General features: G+C 41.3%; 1 protein-coding gene across 4 annotated transcripts in view; it reads right to left on the reverse strand.

The window, feature by feature from the left end:
- The window catches only part of ELMO1 (engulfment and cell motility 1), an 805215-nt gene that overhangs the window by 454694 nt on the left and 332927 nt on the right, over window positions 1-17594 (reverse strand). For all 4 annotated transcript variants that reach the window (XM_029589504.1, XM_029589501.1, XM_029589503.1 and 1 more), the window contains one exon: window positions 1333-1437. In XM_029589504.1, the coding sequence (XP_029445364.1) occupies window positions 1333-1437 (105 nt within the window). The remainder of the gene's footprint in view (window positions 1-1332; window positions 1438-17594) is intronic.

The raw sequence follows: 17594 nt of genomic DNA on the forward strand, positions 1-17594 counted from the left end.
GATTTGTCTGCGAGCCAGATGCAGCCATCAAAAGAGCCACATCTGGCTCGCGAGCCATAGGTTCCTTACCCCTGTCCTAGGCCGTCTAGAATCCCTGGGTATAAAGTTCAACTGTGCTTCAATGGCTCTTTTCTTTTTTTTATCAGATTGATCTTTCAGAGTGGTTACTGGTGGCTCCTCTTCCTCAGTTATGTCTCTTACCTCTGGGATCCTTCAGGGTTCTTCACTCTCTCCCACACTATTTAATATTTATCTGCTACCTCTCTCTCATATTCTCTCTCAGCTCGACATCTCTTTCAAACTATCTGCAGACGACATACAATTTTTCTTGCCCATCACCCCCGCTCTTGCAGCTGCATTTGATAAGCTCTCTTGCAGATCAGTGAATGGCTATCTAGCAACAGCCTTGTACTGAATCTTAGCAAAACAGAGATATTAATACTCTCTTGTGCAGAGGCTCAGCCCATCCCTCCTTATTGGTCCTTCAAGAATTTTAACAGCCCAATCAAATCGAAAGCTCGGGATTTAGGAGTTCTGCTTCACAGGTTTCTCTCCCTACATCCACAAGTTCAGCAACTGGTTCATAGCTGTGTTTGTTTTTAAGTAACATGTTACGTACTATTAAAACACTTCTGAATGCCTCTGATTTTCATCTAGTCATGCAGTCTAATCTTATCATCATTAGATTACTGCAGTGCTCTTTACCTAGGCTTACCACAGTCAATCCTGACAGCCCTGCAAGCTATTCAAAACTCCGCGGCTCGTCTGGTTTCTGGAATGTCTTTACATGCTCACATCTCTCCATTCCTAGCTCAGTTCCACTGGCTACCAATACTCTGGTGTATAAGATTCAAAATCCTTACTTTAGTATTCAAATCTATCCATGGTCTTGCTCCTAGTTGCTTAACTAAACCCACCATCTACTGTCCTAGTCGATCTCTGCGATCTATCTCAAAGGGCTTACTTGTCATTCAAAATTTCAAAAAATAAATCTCAACAAGAGTCTCACAACCATATGTTCAGTGTGTGGAATGAACTTCCTGCATTCCTTAAGACAGAAAAAGACCTCCCACATTTCAGAAAACTTCTAAAAACTCATTTGTTTTCCCATTTGTTTCCTGTTTAGCTAGCTTACTTGGTTCAGCTTTGCCTGGTCATTTATGATTTACTCAGTTGGGAAAGGACTATTTTAATTTTGTTTTATTGTGTTTTGTTTTATTTTGTTGTCATAGTATATAATGTATTGATTGTGTATGTTTATTGTAACCTGCTGAATTCTGTGGATCAGCAGGCTATAAGTTTCATAAATAAATAAATGCATTCAGGCCTTACCCGGATGTAAGCATCCTGGTGATGCTTGGCAAAGTACAGCATGTTGTCCAGGGCTAGCATTCCTGGAGGAGTCTGGGTAAAATCCATTGCTGGGTTCACGTGATTCTGAAATTATAAAAGGAAATGCCATCATAAATTCTGGTACTATGTCATTAATGTGCCGATTTCAGCTTGTGACTGCTATGCAGTTGTCCTAAACTTAGCTGCAAATATTCAGCGGACTGCTGCACCACTGACTTTCTCTGCAAAGTGAATCAGATAACTTTACCGGTTAACCTAGGAAGCTGGATAGTAGATGAATATGGACCTCTGTGAGTGTTTTACTGTTTTTAATAAGCCAAACTGATTGTTTAATATAACTCTTTCCAAATGCAAATATCTGTTATGTCCTATTGCTGGAACTGTAACATTTGATGTCAGTAATATAAAAGAATTCTACTGCTCAAGGCTTGTAGTTAGTGCTGTTTCTAAAAAAAAAAAAAAGTATTATAAAATGAGGTACGTGTTGCTTGATAGTACACTTTGGGAGCAGTAGGAGGAAATCAGGGTCTAGAATGCCTTAACAAGGACAGTTTTTATTGGTTTTATCGGTATGAATATAATATAAAATGATATTGTGAGGTTTTTTGCATCGTTTTTGAAGGCCATCCCTTACATCCATCACACGGTCATTAACTGAAAAATATTCATATTACACACAGGCCACTAAGCTGCTGCAGTGACAGTAAGCACAAGCAGAACATAACACTGCCAAATTGTAGCATATCTCATGTTCTGTACATAAAATAAAAGTTCATGCATTCTGCAGTGCTAGATACTATTTTCATTAGTTGGTGTGACTGCTTCATTTGTGCGTAGCATTACTTTTTATCTTGCTAGCAAATGAGATAAGTCATCCGAGATTCCAAACATAGCAGAAGGCGTTGGATGCGCATAATATAATTTGCAAGCATCATAATAATGACATATTTTACACTGGTCCGCCATTTATTTTAAAACATTTGCCAATTTGCTGGTATTCTTAGATGATAAAATTTAGTTGGATCTTCTTTTTTGTTCTGTCAGGAATATATATATATATATCTCTCCATACTCTGTATAGTTAATTCTCTCTGTAAAAGCAATTCCTTTTTTAAAATGATGTATCTCCTTATAGCTGGCTATTTGATAACAAGTCAATGAGGACCAACTCAAAAGTAAATTATAGAAAAAGTATTTGCAAGAGAATTTTTCAATCAAGTAGTTGAAGAAAATGTAATCATGCCATTTAATTAAATTGGTATTTGAAGACATCATTCACAAGTGTGAACAACTGGATTTAATGAAATACAACAATTTCAAGGAGATTTCAACCTCAAAACATTCTAGGAGAAATTAAATTAAAAATATTAATGGGAAATCTCTTCACTGTTAGACTTTGGTTTGTTTTCAAAGAATACTACTACAAATGAACAGAGTAATCACAATTCACAAAAGGTACTGCAGTTGCATCTCCAGACAAGAAGTATTTAATGGAGATAAAAGTGAGTGAAATTAGGTATTGATGAGGACAATTTAATTATTTTTTATTTATTTAAAACATTTGTTACCCACCCTTCCTATGTTCAGGGTGGGATAAAGTAGATACATACATAATTGTTAATACATAAATAAAACATACAAAGAAAAACTCATCAAAAATTTAAAATAGATAAAAAAATAAAAACTCAAATAAAAAGATTGTAAACAAACTAAAAAAACAGAAGCCTGGCCAGATGTATAGTTTAGGGAAGACAGCTTATATCATGTCTGTCTTACTCTGGAAGACTTTCTTAAATAAATACGTTTTTAAGGCTTTCCTGAAAAACATTTTTTTCGTGAGGTTTCTTAATTCAAACAAGAGGGAATTCCATAAAAGTGGACCTGCAGATAGCTCTGGGAGAGGGAGCATCAAGAAGTAGTTGAGAGGAAGATCTTAATGTTCTAACAGGGGTATGAATGTTAAGGATGGATGTAATCTAGGGAGAATGAATATTGTGAATAACAAAATGTATAATTGTTGCTAACTTATATTGGATTCAAAATGATATGGGGAGCCCATGCAGGGATTCTAGTACAGGTGTAATATGTTCACAGATTGATGTTCCTGTCAAAGACCTAGCAGCTGAGTTCTGAATAATCCGTAATGGACAAGTGGCATGGGCAGGTAATCCAGTGAATTGCAGTAATCAATATTCGATATGAGAAGAGACTGTAAAATAGAATGGAAATCAATCGTGGTTCCATGGCTATGTCCCCTGCCTTTTCTGCACACCTTTCTGTACCTTGACCATGCATGCTGCTAAAGGTGTAGCACAGGAGTTTGGAGCAAAAACTGTCAGTTTCATGGTTCCCTTTATCATTTTTATAAGCTGTAAGGTTAAGAAAAACACCATGCAAACAGACGACTGAGGGGGGATATGATAGAGGTGTTTAAAATCATGAGAGGTCTAGAACGGGTAGATGTGAATCGGTTATTTACTCTTTCGGATAGTAGAAAGACTAGGGGACACTCCATGAAGTTAGCATAGGGCACATTTAAAACTAATCGGAGAAAGTTCTTTTTTACTCAACGCACAATTAAACTCTGGAATTTGTTGCCAAAGAATGTGGTTCGTGCAGTTAGTATAGCTGTGTTTAAAAAAGGATTGGATAAGTTCTTGGAGGAGAAGTCCATTACCTGCTATTAAGTTCACTTAGAGAATAGCCACTGCCATTAGCAATGGTTACATGGAATAGACTTAGTTTTTGGGTACTTGCCAGGTTCTTATGGCCTGGATTGGCCACTGTTGGAAACAGGATGCTGGGCTTGATGGACCCTTGGTCTGACCCAGTATGGCATTTTCTTATGTTCTTATGTTTCTTACACAGGAGCAAGGAGTATGACTAGAAGGTAGACTCAGCCCTTCTCTTGTAACATCTACATCCATGACCTTCGTATACTGCTGAAGAGGTCTTCTGCACCATCAGCCCAGCGCTTCAAACCCGTATCTCCTGCTGTCGGTGCTTTTTCTGCATGATTCATACAGGTGATATTTCCAAAATTACATCCTTTCATAAGTAATTACAGTGTTCACTTACAAGAATATTCTGCCATTTTTATAAGAATATTCATGTGAATGAATACTATTATCACTTAACTTAAGGGGACGTAATTTTGGAAACGTCACCTATTTTTTAAAATTAGTCCTGCAGTTGTAGGAACTGATGTCTCTGCATGAAAGGATGACCTATATCTTGGATGTCCAACTCCAATCCTTGAGGGCCGCAAACCGATCTGATTTTCAGGGTAACCCTAATGAATATGCATGAGATAAATTTGTATACACTGCCTCAATTGTATGCAGATCTGTCTCATGTATATTCATTAGAGATATCCTAAAAACCAGACTGGTTTGTGGTCCTCGAGGACCAGAGTTGGACAACCCTGACCACAATTGCAGTACCGCATAATTATTTTTTTGCCTGGCAGCTGGACGTTATGGAGAGGCAAGTGCCCTTCCATAAAAAGGTGTTGCCCTCCTGTCACCCCATCCAGTATCAGTGCTACTCTCTCTCTCTCCCTGCTTACCAACCCTGCCCCAACTCTCTCACCTCCTCACCTGAATCTCGGTGCCATCAGCCTAGTGCTTCAAACCCTATACCATATAGATATATATATATATATTACATATTACATTATATTAAAACATTTGTCAATCTGCAAGTATTCTTAAACAGATTTAATAACATTTAGTTGGATCTTATTTATTTATTTAAATCTTTTTCTATACCGTCGTTAAGGTGGGTACCGTCACAACGGTTTACAGTAAGGCACAAAAAGTAATGCTATTAAAATCTATCATTTTACACAGGTGCCATAAGGTTCGGTAACAGTTTTTAATCAAAGTTAGTTGTTAAATGAGTGTGAACACTATCATGTCCAGGACAATCCTATAGCAGTTTTGAGTCTAGTACTCATTCTATAAATGTAACTTGTCCATTAGTGATGAATTCTATTAAAACATACACCCATAGTGATTACTGTTTATGTGGGTGTTTTGTACCTTGCACTTCCCTGGTTTGAACCTTGCATTTCCCTGGATCTTATCTTGTTCTATCAGAAACTGGCTAATGACTAATGCTAAATCGAATTATATCTGTATATAAGCACTGATATTAGTATGCAAAATGACAACTGGTTACGCATTTATGGCAGGCAATGTTGTAAAGCGCGAGGCAAAACTGCACACCTCAAAAAGCATTCGGAGAAGAGCAAGAAGAATGGTTTCACAGCATATCCAAGAGATCTGACGCACTCACAGAACAGTCATTTATGGTTTTGAAAAGAGGAGGGTAATCTTTTAACTATCCGTCTAGTGAATGAAAGCAAGGCAAATGATCTTGGATGAAGGTGTGATGATCGAAATTTTACCACAATTGTTCAATGGTCTGTTCTGCCAATCACAGCACCCTGCTTCCAAAGGCTATGTCATAAGACATTTATCTATTGATCACAGTCTCCGCGTTTACAATTACTTGCTCAGACATCTGCAAAACCTTACTTTCATGGCTCTGCTAGCTATATCTTATTACTTTTAAAAGCAGAATGAGCTGTCAGCAGACAAAAGCAGACACAAATAATGTTCATGTTCTCTGATTTAAAGAGTGAAACCATGAGAGACAGTGAAAGAGACAAACATCTGTATCTTTCATGATGTATTCTGTGAGTAGAATTTTTAGATTCCCAGGAGCACATATTTTAACTGCACATAATTTAGGAAGAAAGAAAAAGAATAATCTGAAACTTAAGGATTTCCAACCCCGAACTATATTCTGAAAAGAAAGAAAGAAGGAATACAAAATTCAAGTTACATTGTGCAGCTGTGTCCCAAGTAAATGTGCACTTTCTATAGCATCAAGTGCAGTCATAAGAAAACGAGCGCTGCCATGTGGAAGAGTGTTGGATTTCGGATTTTTCTTCTGCTAGGGCACTGTTGGTGCTGTGTGGCTGCTGCTGCGGCCCTCCTTCCCCATAAGGTCAGACAAAAGGGAGCAGAAGGACTAAGGCAAAGCCTCACAGTTTTCTGCAGCAGCTCAGGAACAGAGTCTAACCTCCCCAAAAATGATTCCCCTTTCTTTATCTGCTCCAGGCTCTTTTCTTCCCCTAACTGACATAAGGGAGGGCTGGATTAGGAACCAGAGCAGCTCTTCTTTGCTATGCCTGCTCCAGGCTCATCCACTCCTGTCTTGTTCCCTGCAGGCTGCCAGGGCGAGGAGAGGCTGGATCAGGAAGCAGAGCTGTTTCGCTGGGGTGGGGGGGGGGGGGGGGAATTCTGCACAAAAGCACAGCTTTTGCCCGGAATTCCCATCCTGCGCAGAATTTTCATATTTTGTGCAGAATTTGGCTCCCCACCTACCTGCGTCAAAACAATACCAGCATTCAAGGCCTACCCAGGCCACAGTTAGGCAATTTTAGCATTGGCTCTATACAGCCAAGATACAATCAGTAGTGGCCGTGGGGGGGGGGGGGGGGCGGGGGCAGAGAGGCAGATATAATCAGTTTCGGCCACACGGACAAGAAGCCGGCCATGTCACTGTTCGTCCTGCATGGCCCCAGGAGGAGGTAGGCAGTGACAGTGGTTTGGAGGGAAGCAATGGACTTGGCAATGAGGGAGTCAGACCAGGAAGGAAAAGGAGAGAGAACAAAAAAGAATCTGACATGGGGGGGGTGGGGGGGACAGAGGGCAGGGAGCTAATAAGAGTTAGAAGGGGACTGGTGGATTGGGCGTTAGAGTGTGGAGGAGGTACAGCGAGCGAGTAAGAGGAGGTTGAATCTGGAGGCCTCAGGGAAGAGAGAGAATGCAGAGAGTTGCATCCAGGGAAAGGATTTGGGGGGGGGGGGGGGGGGAAGAGTACACAGAGGGATAAGACCCATGGGGGAGAGCCAGGGCTAAGAAGGTCTGGCTGGTAGATACGAGTGCGGGGTGGGGGAAGGGCTCAAACCCTGGGATGGGCAGGGGAATGAGAGAATGGAAGAGATCCAGCACGGGGCTGGAGGTGGAGGCCATAGAGTGTGAAGAGCGGAAGGGTTGAGGCCTGAGTGGGCAGAGTGAAAGGGGACAGGCCAGAGGAGTAGGGAGAGAGGGGGTGGAAGGGACAGCCTTATAATCCTCTCATAGTGTACTCCAGGTGGAATTCTGCACAGAAATATTTAAAACATTTAAAATATATCCAACACCAGAAGAAGAGACCACATCTCCCCCATACTAAAAAATCTTCACTGGCTCCCCATCCATTTCAGAATCATCTATAAGTCCATCACCATCATATACAAAACCATCCACCACCTTACATCACTCGACCTTCAACACCCTCTCAGCCAACATAATTCTAAAAGACCGACCAGAGAAGCATACAGAGGTTCCCGCCAAGTACCCAATACGAAATTCACACGACATATAACCCTGAGAGAATGGGCCTTTTCAACAGCTGGACAATCTCTCTGGAACTCCATCCCCACGAATCTTCGCCATGAACCTTGCCTCCCGACATTCCGAAAAAGACTTAAAACCTGGCTATTTAAACAAGCCTTCCCAGAACACTCCTAAATCTCACCTCATCTACTCAAAGAATGTATCCACTCTGGCTCTGTAAATAATTAATTATGATGTTAACTTACTTTTGTCTTTCTCTCTCTTCTCCTAGTTCCATTACCCTTGTTCATTGTAACTTCATTTCCTATGCACTAGTTTCAGTTTTATTGTTATCCTGCACTCCTTGTTCAAATGTAAACCGGCATGATGTGATCCTATCATGAATGCCAGTATATAAAAAAAACCTAAATAAATAAATAAATAAATAAATAAAATGCTGTATCTTTCAGTAATAACTTTTCTTTATTATACTTTAAATTAATTAATCAAAGATCGTGATTTATATTTTATTTTGACTAATATAAAGTATGCAGAATTTTTAATTTTTTGGCTCAGAATTACCCCAGAAGTATACTAGAAAGCAAAAAATCTTGAGGCAGCCTGCTGCCCCAAGATTTTTTGCCATCCTAGGCACAGGCTTACTGTGTCAATAGGCACAGGCTTACTGTGCCTATTGACAAATCCTGGCACACCTGTTGCTCCATGCAGTATACCCTTTGGTGACCCCCATGATCACTGATACTATTATGTCATGCTTCTGCTATGTTTTCACATTTTGCAAGGAAGGATCTTCTGTTTTATCACATAACTTTTTGAAGTATATTATTGTTTTAGCTTCCACCATCCATTTTGAAAGGAAATTTTGGGCATACATTGTTCTTTCCATAAAAGAATATCGCCTGAGATTGTTCCTGAGTCTACTCCCTTTGCATCTTCAAATCATAATACCTAGGCTCTATAACTTCCGCTCCATTAAAAAGGTTTACTTCTTCTGCATTACTACCTTTCAATGTCTCTATCAGATCCCCTTGTCTCACCTCCATGGTATAAATATTGGACCCTATAATGGAACCCATTAATTGCCATTTTCTTGAATCCTGCAGCTCAGCTAACTTCTCAGTTCATAATTCTCCCAACTCCCAGACTGGTTAGCTTGCTCATCATTCTTCTGTGTGGAACGGTGTCAAAGGCTTTATTGAAATTCAGATATATCGCATCTACTGCATTCCCCTGATCTACTACTCTGATCATTTTACCAAAGACATTAATCAAATTTGTTTGGCAAGATTTTCTCCTTGTAAAACAATGATCCTGAAACCCACTAGCATCGAGGTACTGCACTATGGTACCTTTCAGTACTGTTTCCATTACCTTTCCCACCACAGACGTTGAACTTTTCCACTTTTCCCATATTTCCACCTTTCTGGAGGTGGAAACATGGAAAAAGAAACACGCTCTCCTCCAGTATCTTGGAACCTCTTCGGTTTCAACAGAGCTGTAAGAAGTACAATCAGCTTGCCCTTTAGTTCTACCAATACTCTAGAATGCACCCCCATCAGGTCCCAATCCTTGTTTACTTCCAGTTGTACCAGTACAATGAATAATCTACCTTCACAATAAGTGTCAGGGTGTTCATGCCACAGTCTCTTATGTTCTTGTCTTTGGTCCATCGCTCTCTTCTTCTAGAATGAATACTGAGCATAAATATTTAAAATATTTGCTTTCTTCTGATCCTGTTCACTAAACTTGTCCTCCTTTTTAATTCTAAGCACAGAAGTATACAGCCTCATGTCTGGTAGCAAGAGATGATTCAGATGACAAATAGACATCAGAGCAAAAGAGATCATAATTTGAAAAACAGGAGTCATGTTAACGTGGGTGCTCTACTACTGTGGCAAACTTATTTTACCATCATGAAAACCTAAAGTAAAACTAAAATATTAAAAAAAAAAAAAAAAAAAAAAGAGCAAAGTATCATCCATTTTTTATAAAAATAAAGCCTTTATGCAGTACTTCAACACAGCCACTTTGAACAGCAGCAATGTTAAATAACTTTTCAGGTAAGTGTAAATAAAAATGTATACAGTTGTGACAGACTAGACAGAATGTCACTGGATTTACAACAGTGTGCTCCTAGGGGAAGTTGGAGAGAACATCCCGAAGACCAGGCGGGCAGTGAGCTCATGGGTAAAAGAAGCCGCCTGGGAGATGTAGTCTTCGGTGATCTCAGCTGACAACGTGTGGCATATTTGAGAAATGCTTCCTGGGAAGTATAGTTCTCAGGCACTTTGAATTAAGACCCCAATTAGAAACAATTAGTCATCTGAAGCCAATTAGGGAAGCTTCCTCTAGAGTAAAAAGCCAAACTGCTTGTAAAGAGGCTTTTCAAAATGGCTGCTGGTCAAACAGAGGCTGGCGCCTTTATGTTGTGTGGCAGAATCAGCCATTTCCTATTTTGTTTCAAATGACAGCACATCTATACTGATCACTTCTGGTCCCTAATAGGCAACAGATTGAGTGTAAATACTTTGTTTAGCTTATAAAGGGCTGGGCAAGGCATAGTGCCAAAATTAAAGCTTTTTTTTTTTTGACTAGCTAGTCTTCTTCAATTCAGGAAGTCAATAGTAGAGGCACAATAACCTGACTTATACAATAGCTATTTTTTTCTCAGAGGTCTTCCTAACTTCTCAGCAGCCAAATTATTACAATGGTGCCAGCAGAGAGATACAAACAACATTGCCTCTAAGAGCCAAGAAGTAATGTGCCTCCAAATTTACCAACACTTGTCTCTATGGAATGATGCTTGGCTTGTTCCAGGCTCTATAATCTCTACTTCTACACAACATCCAACATCTGCTTGGATATATAATGCTGACTATAGGGTTTAACTTCCCCTAATCAGTTAAAACAGAGCCATGCTTCCTAGGGCTCCACTACTGTGGTAAGTTTGATCATTTCCTGAATGGTATAAAAGTGAGAAGACAAACAAGGTTTACTGTCTCTTTGAGAGTGAAAAACTTCTTTCTGGAAATACAAATACTCTGTAGCCAATGCTTTACTTGCTAAAAAGAACTATCACATTTTTTTCTACATGAAACCCATCATGAATATTTAGAACAACATGAAAATAGTTGATATTTTCACAAACTCTATCATATTCATTGTAGCTAGAGTCACAGAGCTTACTTCTGAAAAGAAATAAAGGTCCAATAACTGCACCTATTTACTAAAGTGTACAATCACTTTAACGTATATGAAATGCCTATTTTGTCATCCAATATGCACTAAAACTGCAATAACTTATGCTAATGTGTTTGCGTAACCATTGACAAAAGTCACCAGTTTAATGCAGGAAAATACTGAGCTGTATCTCATGCAAATGCGTGCAAATCAGTTCATTAATATTAAAACAGATTTACACAAAAAAGTTAACTATATCTTAAGAAATGTAGTTAGCTTGGCAATGCTCTTAGAAAAAAATAAATGCACCTGCCAATGTCTCAGGCATGATCTCCCCGAGAGCTGTCAAGAGCCGTCAGAAGCTAGTCACCCCTCTTTCCCAAGGTGAGGGAGGACTTCCTGCCCCAAACACCCCGCCAGTCTCCCTAAGTGATAGAAGTGGCTCCCTTCTATCTCCCAGGTCTCTCAACCCCACCTTACCCAATCAAATGCTGGAAAAGTCAGTTTAGAGCAAGGGACAGCCACACTATCTCCTGCCCCGCTTGCTCTGCAGATGAATATTGCATGACCTGATCTGACACTCTTGCACGGCAAAAAGAGAGCATCATATCAGCCAGGACCATTTTTATCTGCAGGGTTAAGAGGGAATGGAACCCTCTCGTGCCACAAACAGCCTTTTGTAGCAATAGATGGATGTCGGGGCCTGAGAGGATGGGAGGTAGTCTTTGAGGCAGGGAGCTCCTTCTACCACTCGGGGAGGAGTGGGGAGAGTGCCCCTTGGGGCAGGGAGCCCCTTGCACCAAGCTTGAGGGCCACACTTAGCATTTTAGTTATAGGGAGAGATCTAACACACATTTTACCACAATTGGTAAAAACTGTGGTAACAAGATATTTACTAAAGGTTTTGCACCCTTTAGTAAATATCACATTAAAGGTGCTGTACTAATGTGCAATAATGCACTTTAGTATACAGGCCCAAGATGTAGGTGATACCTTCTTATGGGACTAACATTATGGGGTGGATTTTCAAAGGCCCGCACGCGCCGGCGCGCCTATTTTGCATAGGCTGCCGGCGCGCGTAAAGCCCCGGGATGCGCGTAAGTCCCGGGGCTTCCTGTCGGAAGCGTGTCGAGATGACGCGCCGTTTAGGGGGCGGGGCGCGGTGTTTCGGGGGCGGTGACGTGGGCGTGGTTTCGGCCCGGGGGCGTTCCGGGGGCGTGGCCGCAGCCTCCGGAACAGCCCCCGGGACCGGACCATGGAGCAGGGCACCCGGCCGATGCGCACAAAGTTACGCCTGCTGAAAGCAGGCGTAACTTTGCCGACAAAGGTAAGGGGGGTTTTAGATAGGGCCGGGGGGGTGGATTAGGTAGGGGAAGGGGGGGGTGGATTAGGTAGGGGAAGGGAGGGGAAGGTGCGGGGAGGGCGAAGGAAAGTTCCCTCCGAGGCCGCTCCGAAATCGGAGCGGCCTTGGAGGGAATGGAGGAAGGCTGCGCGGCTCAGCACGCGCAGGCTGCCGATTTTGCGCAGCCTTGCGCGTGCCGACCCCAGATTTTATAAGATTACCACGGCTACGCGCGAACAAAAGTACGCGCTCGAGCAACTTTTTAAAATCTGCCCCTATGTGTGTTATTAGTTCTTGAAGGTTATATCAGATTAGTGCAAAATGAGGTTAGGGTGATGTCTAAATATTCACTACTTATCTACATGGACTAACATGGCAACCATAGCGATTATACCTTGCAAAAGAGAAAATGTCATACATATGCTAAAGCAAAATTAAGCACAGATTGATGCTTTTAATCTTGTGTGCTTTTAATTTGATTTCAATTGATAAAAGCTGTTTAAAATGTTAAATGGAGGAAACTGTATTCCACTGTTGAACAAGTTTCCAGTGCTGTGAGCTGTAAAAGAGAAAGGATTAAGTCTGTCTTCAAACAAAAGCTCTTTGATGTATCAGGTTGTGCACATTTCAATTCAGATTATTATCATCCATCTAGATTTATCAGTTGCCTGGAAGACACAAATAGCAACTGTCAAAATTCAGCACAGCACAATCACGACTGTCATCCATTCCTAGGCTCAGAGCTCAACCGAGGGAGGAGCGGGGCCTGGAACAATCCAGATGGAATGGACACCTTGCCGCTCCCTCACCCTCAAGACTGAAGAGTGATGGAGAGGGGGGTGCACTGTACTTCCCAGAGAAGGCTTTAAAGATTTTGGCACTCATAAGCCAGAACACAAAGTAGGGGAAAGTCCCCCTGGAGACTGAAGAGCACAACAGCACCAGGGAACGGTACTAAATCATCTAAAAATGTCTCAAGATACAATTCCTGGCCCATCAGGACTCCTGAGGAAGTGATGTCAAATGTCAGGGGTGGGACTAGTGCGACAGTACTGGACCCCTAGGTAGTCGATTCTATCTCAACTCTCCACCCCACCCCCCTTCCTTAAGAAAGGCCCTGTTTAGGTTTATGCAGCACAGGTCTCATGGATGAAAGCGATCCACCACTGAGCTATGCAGCATGCAACAATCGCTATTAATTTTTATTTTTTTTTAGCAGCAAACTGATTTCCTGATATCAAAGATAATCTGAATAGCAAACCACAATGAAACAAAATCATCTCAGCTTACACTATCTTTGGCCATGAAATCATAATCGGAGAAAATTCTTTTTCACTCAACGCACAATAAAGCCCTGGAATTTGTTGCCAAAGGATGTGGTTAGTGTAGCTGGGTTCAAAAAAGGTTTGGATAAGTTCTTGGAGGAGAAGTCCATTACCTGCTATTAATCAAGTTTACTTAGGGAATAGCCACTGCTATTAATTGCATCAGTAGCATGGGATCTTCTTGGTGTTTGGATAATTGCCAGGTTCTTGTGGCCTGGTTTGGCCTCTGTTGGAAACAGGATGCTGGGCTTGATGGATCCTTGGTCTGACCCAGCATCGCAATTTCTTATGTTCTTATGCCCCTACCACTCATATCTGCTTCTTTAATCACAGAAATCTAGAATATCACTGTCAGGTCCATCCAAGTTTGTACAATTTATTCCGATTTCAAAATTATTAAATTTATCTGCCTTATCTTGTCAAGCCCATGGCAAAGTACAATATAAAATGTATTATACATCGCATAAGAACACAGACAAAAATAAAATACTCAATAATGGCAACTACTTCAAACAGCAATATACAGAAATAAAAACTGCATTAAGGTCACGTGCAATATACCTAATGAAGAACTTAATCGGCATAATAAAAAGGGTAATTTTAGAACTGCGCATGTTTGGATCAAGCCTGCGCGTCCTTTTATGCGCAGACTTGACCCCAAATTTTCAGTGAACTTATGTGCAAAAGTTTGCTTTGAAAATTCACAAGTAACTGGCCCAGTTACTTGCACCTCCCTCTTCGGAGGGCATAACTTGTGCAGGGAAACTTATTTATAAAAATGTACATGCCGCTTCATCTAAAATTCTAAACTCATGTGCATGCTTCTTAAAAATCAAAAAGGCAATGTTTGCGAATTCCAGCTTCGCCCTCGGTAATGCTTCTGCCTGGTTTGCATAAAAGTACACAGCTAACCGGGATGCACGCAGAGCCCCAAGCTATTTTCAGCAGACGTTTCTGAATATACAACTTTGAAAATTCCACACAAAGCAACTTAAATTACTTAAGTAAACGTAAGAAAAAGAAAAACAGAGCAGTGGCAGACAATGTCTTATTCTATAAAGAGAAAGTCTGAGGAAAAACGATAATTCCTAATTTAATTTCTAAAACCTTGCAAATTAGTCACAAAACGTTAATTCCTGGAGTAAGTGATGGCACAACTAAGGCGTTAAGAATACTAGAGTGAGTGATCTCTGATCTGGTTTTGGCAACAGAAGGGAGTCCAAGAGGCGCCTTGGGCAGATCAAAGAACACCTTTCTAGGGATATAATGTTGGAGTTGCAAAGCCAGGGGAAAAGGGAGCTAAATTATAATAGCATAGTTGATCTCCGACTTTTCCTTCAATTCTTTGCAATTAGGGTGGCTTAGTCCTTGCTTTCTTGAATTTGGTTTCTATATGAACAGTAATCCTTCAATCCAGTGGGCTGGTTGAGAGGAGAGGAGAAGAGGAACCCTCCTTAAGTGTGATTGAAACAAACAAAAAAAACAAATGCCTTAGGACCCACAGCATGAGAGACATATAATCCTATTTGCTGCAGCAGCCACTTCTTATGAAAAATCTTTTTATTATTAACTTGTTCGGCATGGCAGATGTATTCAACAAAACAGCTGCATCAAATGCCTGTCTGGCATGGAGCTACTGCCCTCTAGTGCCACTTTCCCCAAACTGAGCTTTTCTATAGGGTTGGGGATTAGAGACCACCACAATTCACATTAAAATAACATTACTAAAAGGGTGCCCCCCCTCCACTGAAATACTTTAATCACGCAGGTTGGAGCAGAATGCGCACTGATGCATTTCACGTGCACAACGATTGACAAAACTGATGCCAATCCTCGGAAGGCATGCATCGCTTTTCATGGATACAGATAAGGGCTCTCTGGTTTCTACACAAATTTATTGATGCGAAGCATAGCCTTTTCTGGTTTGCAAAATTTATGGTAAAGTCATAAGAATACATCATACAAATAACAGAAGATTTTATTATTTATTTATTTATTTTTTGAAAAACTGGTGGCAGAAAGATTTTAAATCATGCTCACGGTCCCCCCCAGGTTCCTGCACCACCTCGGGAGTGAATTCAATGGTAAGCAAGAGGGAAAGAAGAGGCCCGATATAGAGGGAGGAGATGGAGACGTGAGCGGGATGAGGAAGACGTGGGAGGATCTGGGAAGGGGAAATTGAGGGAGGTTCTGAGATTTGGGGGAAGGAGAGAAAGGAAGAAGGGAGATCCTGGATCTAAGGGAAAAGAAGAGAGGGCCACCTCCATGCTGGGCTCTTCCCTCTCTCACACACACATAGACCTCTGGTGCTGATCCCTTGCTCTCACATCCCAAGCACCGATATCCTCTCACTGTCTCACTCCCCCAGCCAGACCGCTGTGATAAGAGATTCAAACTAGCCACTGGGTCTGGGTAGCAGGCTGCAAGTTAAAAACCATTAAGTCCTACAGGAAATGCAGGCACTCAAGTAGCGGGGTCCGTCTGGCAGGCTATGTAGGGAGCTAGGAGGTTGGGATGTTTGGGCAATGGCTGTGCTAGTATTGCTGACTATTTAGATTATTACACAGCTTTGAGGGCTAGCCATGGAAAAAGTGGGTGCTGGAGACCTTGTATGCTTTTCCACACAGGGTGGCGGAACGCAAAGGAGGACGAAAAAAAAAAAGACTGTCTTAGTTAAGGGGAAATTCACTCTGTAACAGACAGCAAGGATGTATCCTTAGTGGGGACAGGATTGGTTATACCAGATGGTCTTTTTTTTTTTTTTTTTTTGCCATCACGTACTATATTACTTTATCACTGCCCCTTCTCCCCGGCTGGCTCCCTCTGACATCCCCCAGGCCCTGCCATCTCTCACCACTCCCGTCTCCCATATTAATCCCCTCTCAACCTCTCCAATCCCATCCCCCCTCCCACCCCAGGCCACGCTGGCTGGAAGAGAGAAGTGCTATCTTGAGCCCAGACCTTCTCTGCTGCCAGGACCCAATTCGTATCTTGAACGACGCAAGAGATCATAGTGCTGCATGGTTCAAAGCATGAGCTGGGCCCCCAAAGGTAAAGATGGATGTGGTGCAAGCCACCACTGTTCTCCCTTTCTCTCCTTCTCCTGTCAGCCCAGATAAGCAGAGGGGGATCAAAATGGGGAAGTTCAAATGCCTAACCAGTCACCCACCCACCTTTGAATCAGCTCCTGGATTCCATGGCAAGACCCATATTTTGCAGTTCTCCCCATGGCATCACAGACCCTGTGTATAATTGACATTATTGAAGGCAATTTTGAAAACTGCCTGTATAAATGCAAAGTCCATAGCTACTTTTACCTATGAGCTTTTTGCACCAATATTCAAAGGGAAAATAAAGGCACACATTTTCTTAGTGGATGGAGGATGGAAGTGAAGAAACGCAGAAACTTTTGGTACCGTTAGGTGTCAGGACAAAATTTGAGAAGCAAAAGAATCTCATAAAAATCAGATAGGAAAAACAAGATAAGAAAAGAAAGATGAGACTTCTATATATGTGAGAGCAGCTTTATTAGTCCAACGGGGAAAAAAAAATCATGATGGTATCATATAGTACAGTGATACATTCTAGTCAAGGAACCATTTTCCCAATCAATAATTAGCAAAGTATTGACTTCTAACACAATTTTATAATTGTTTACCATTAGTATTTGTTAATGGACCATAATTATAACCACCACAAATGTATAGTTTTTCAGGACTTGGAGGGGTTTTTTGAGGGGGGGGGGTTGTTGCACTTAAAATACCTAGTCTGTACATATGCTCAAGCAGCTTCTTCAACATAATCCTTTGACATTGCAAAATCTGATGTACATCAGCTTTTCTTCACCATCAGACCTGCCACCAGTTATACAAATCTGTCCAGCTGATTGATCTGGCTTTTTTTTTTTGTTCCACTTCCTGAGAGCCAAGTAATTCTCCACTGAAGTTTTTCACTGCAGGGAGCAGAGAAAACTGCTCTACA

The sequence above is a fragment of the Rhinatrema bivittatum genome, chromosome 2, assembly GCF_901001135.1.
Source record: "Rhinatrema bivittatum chromosome 2, aRhiBiv1.1, whole genome shotgun sequence".
NCBI classification, from domain to species: Eukaryota; Metazoa; Chordata; class Amphibia; order Gymnophiona; family Rhinatrematidae; genus Rhinatrema; species Rhinatrema bivittatum.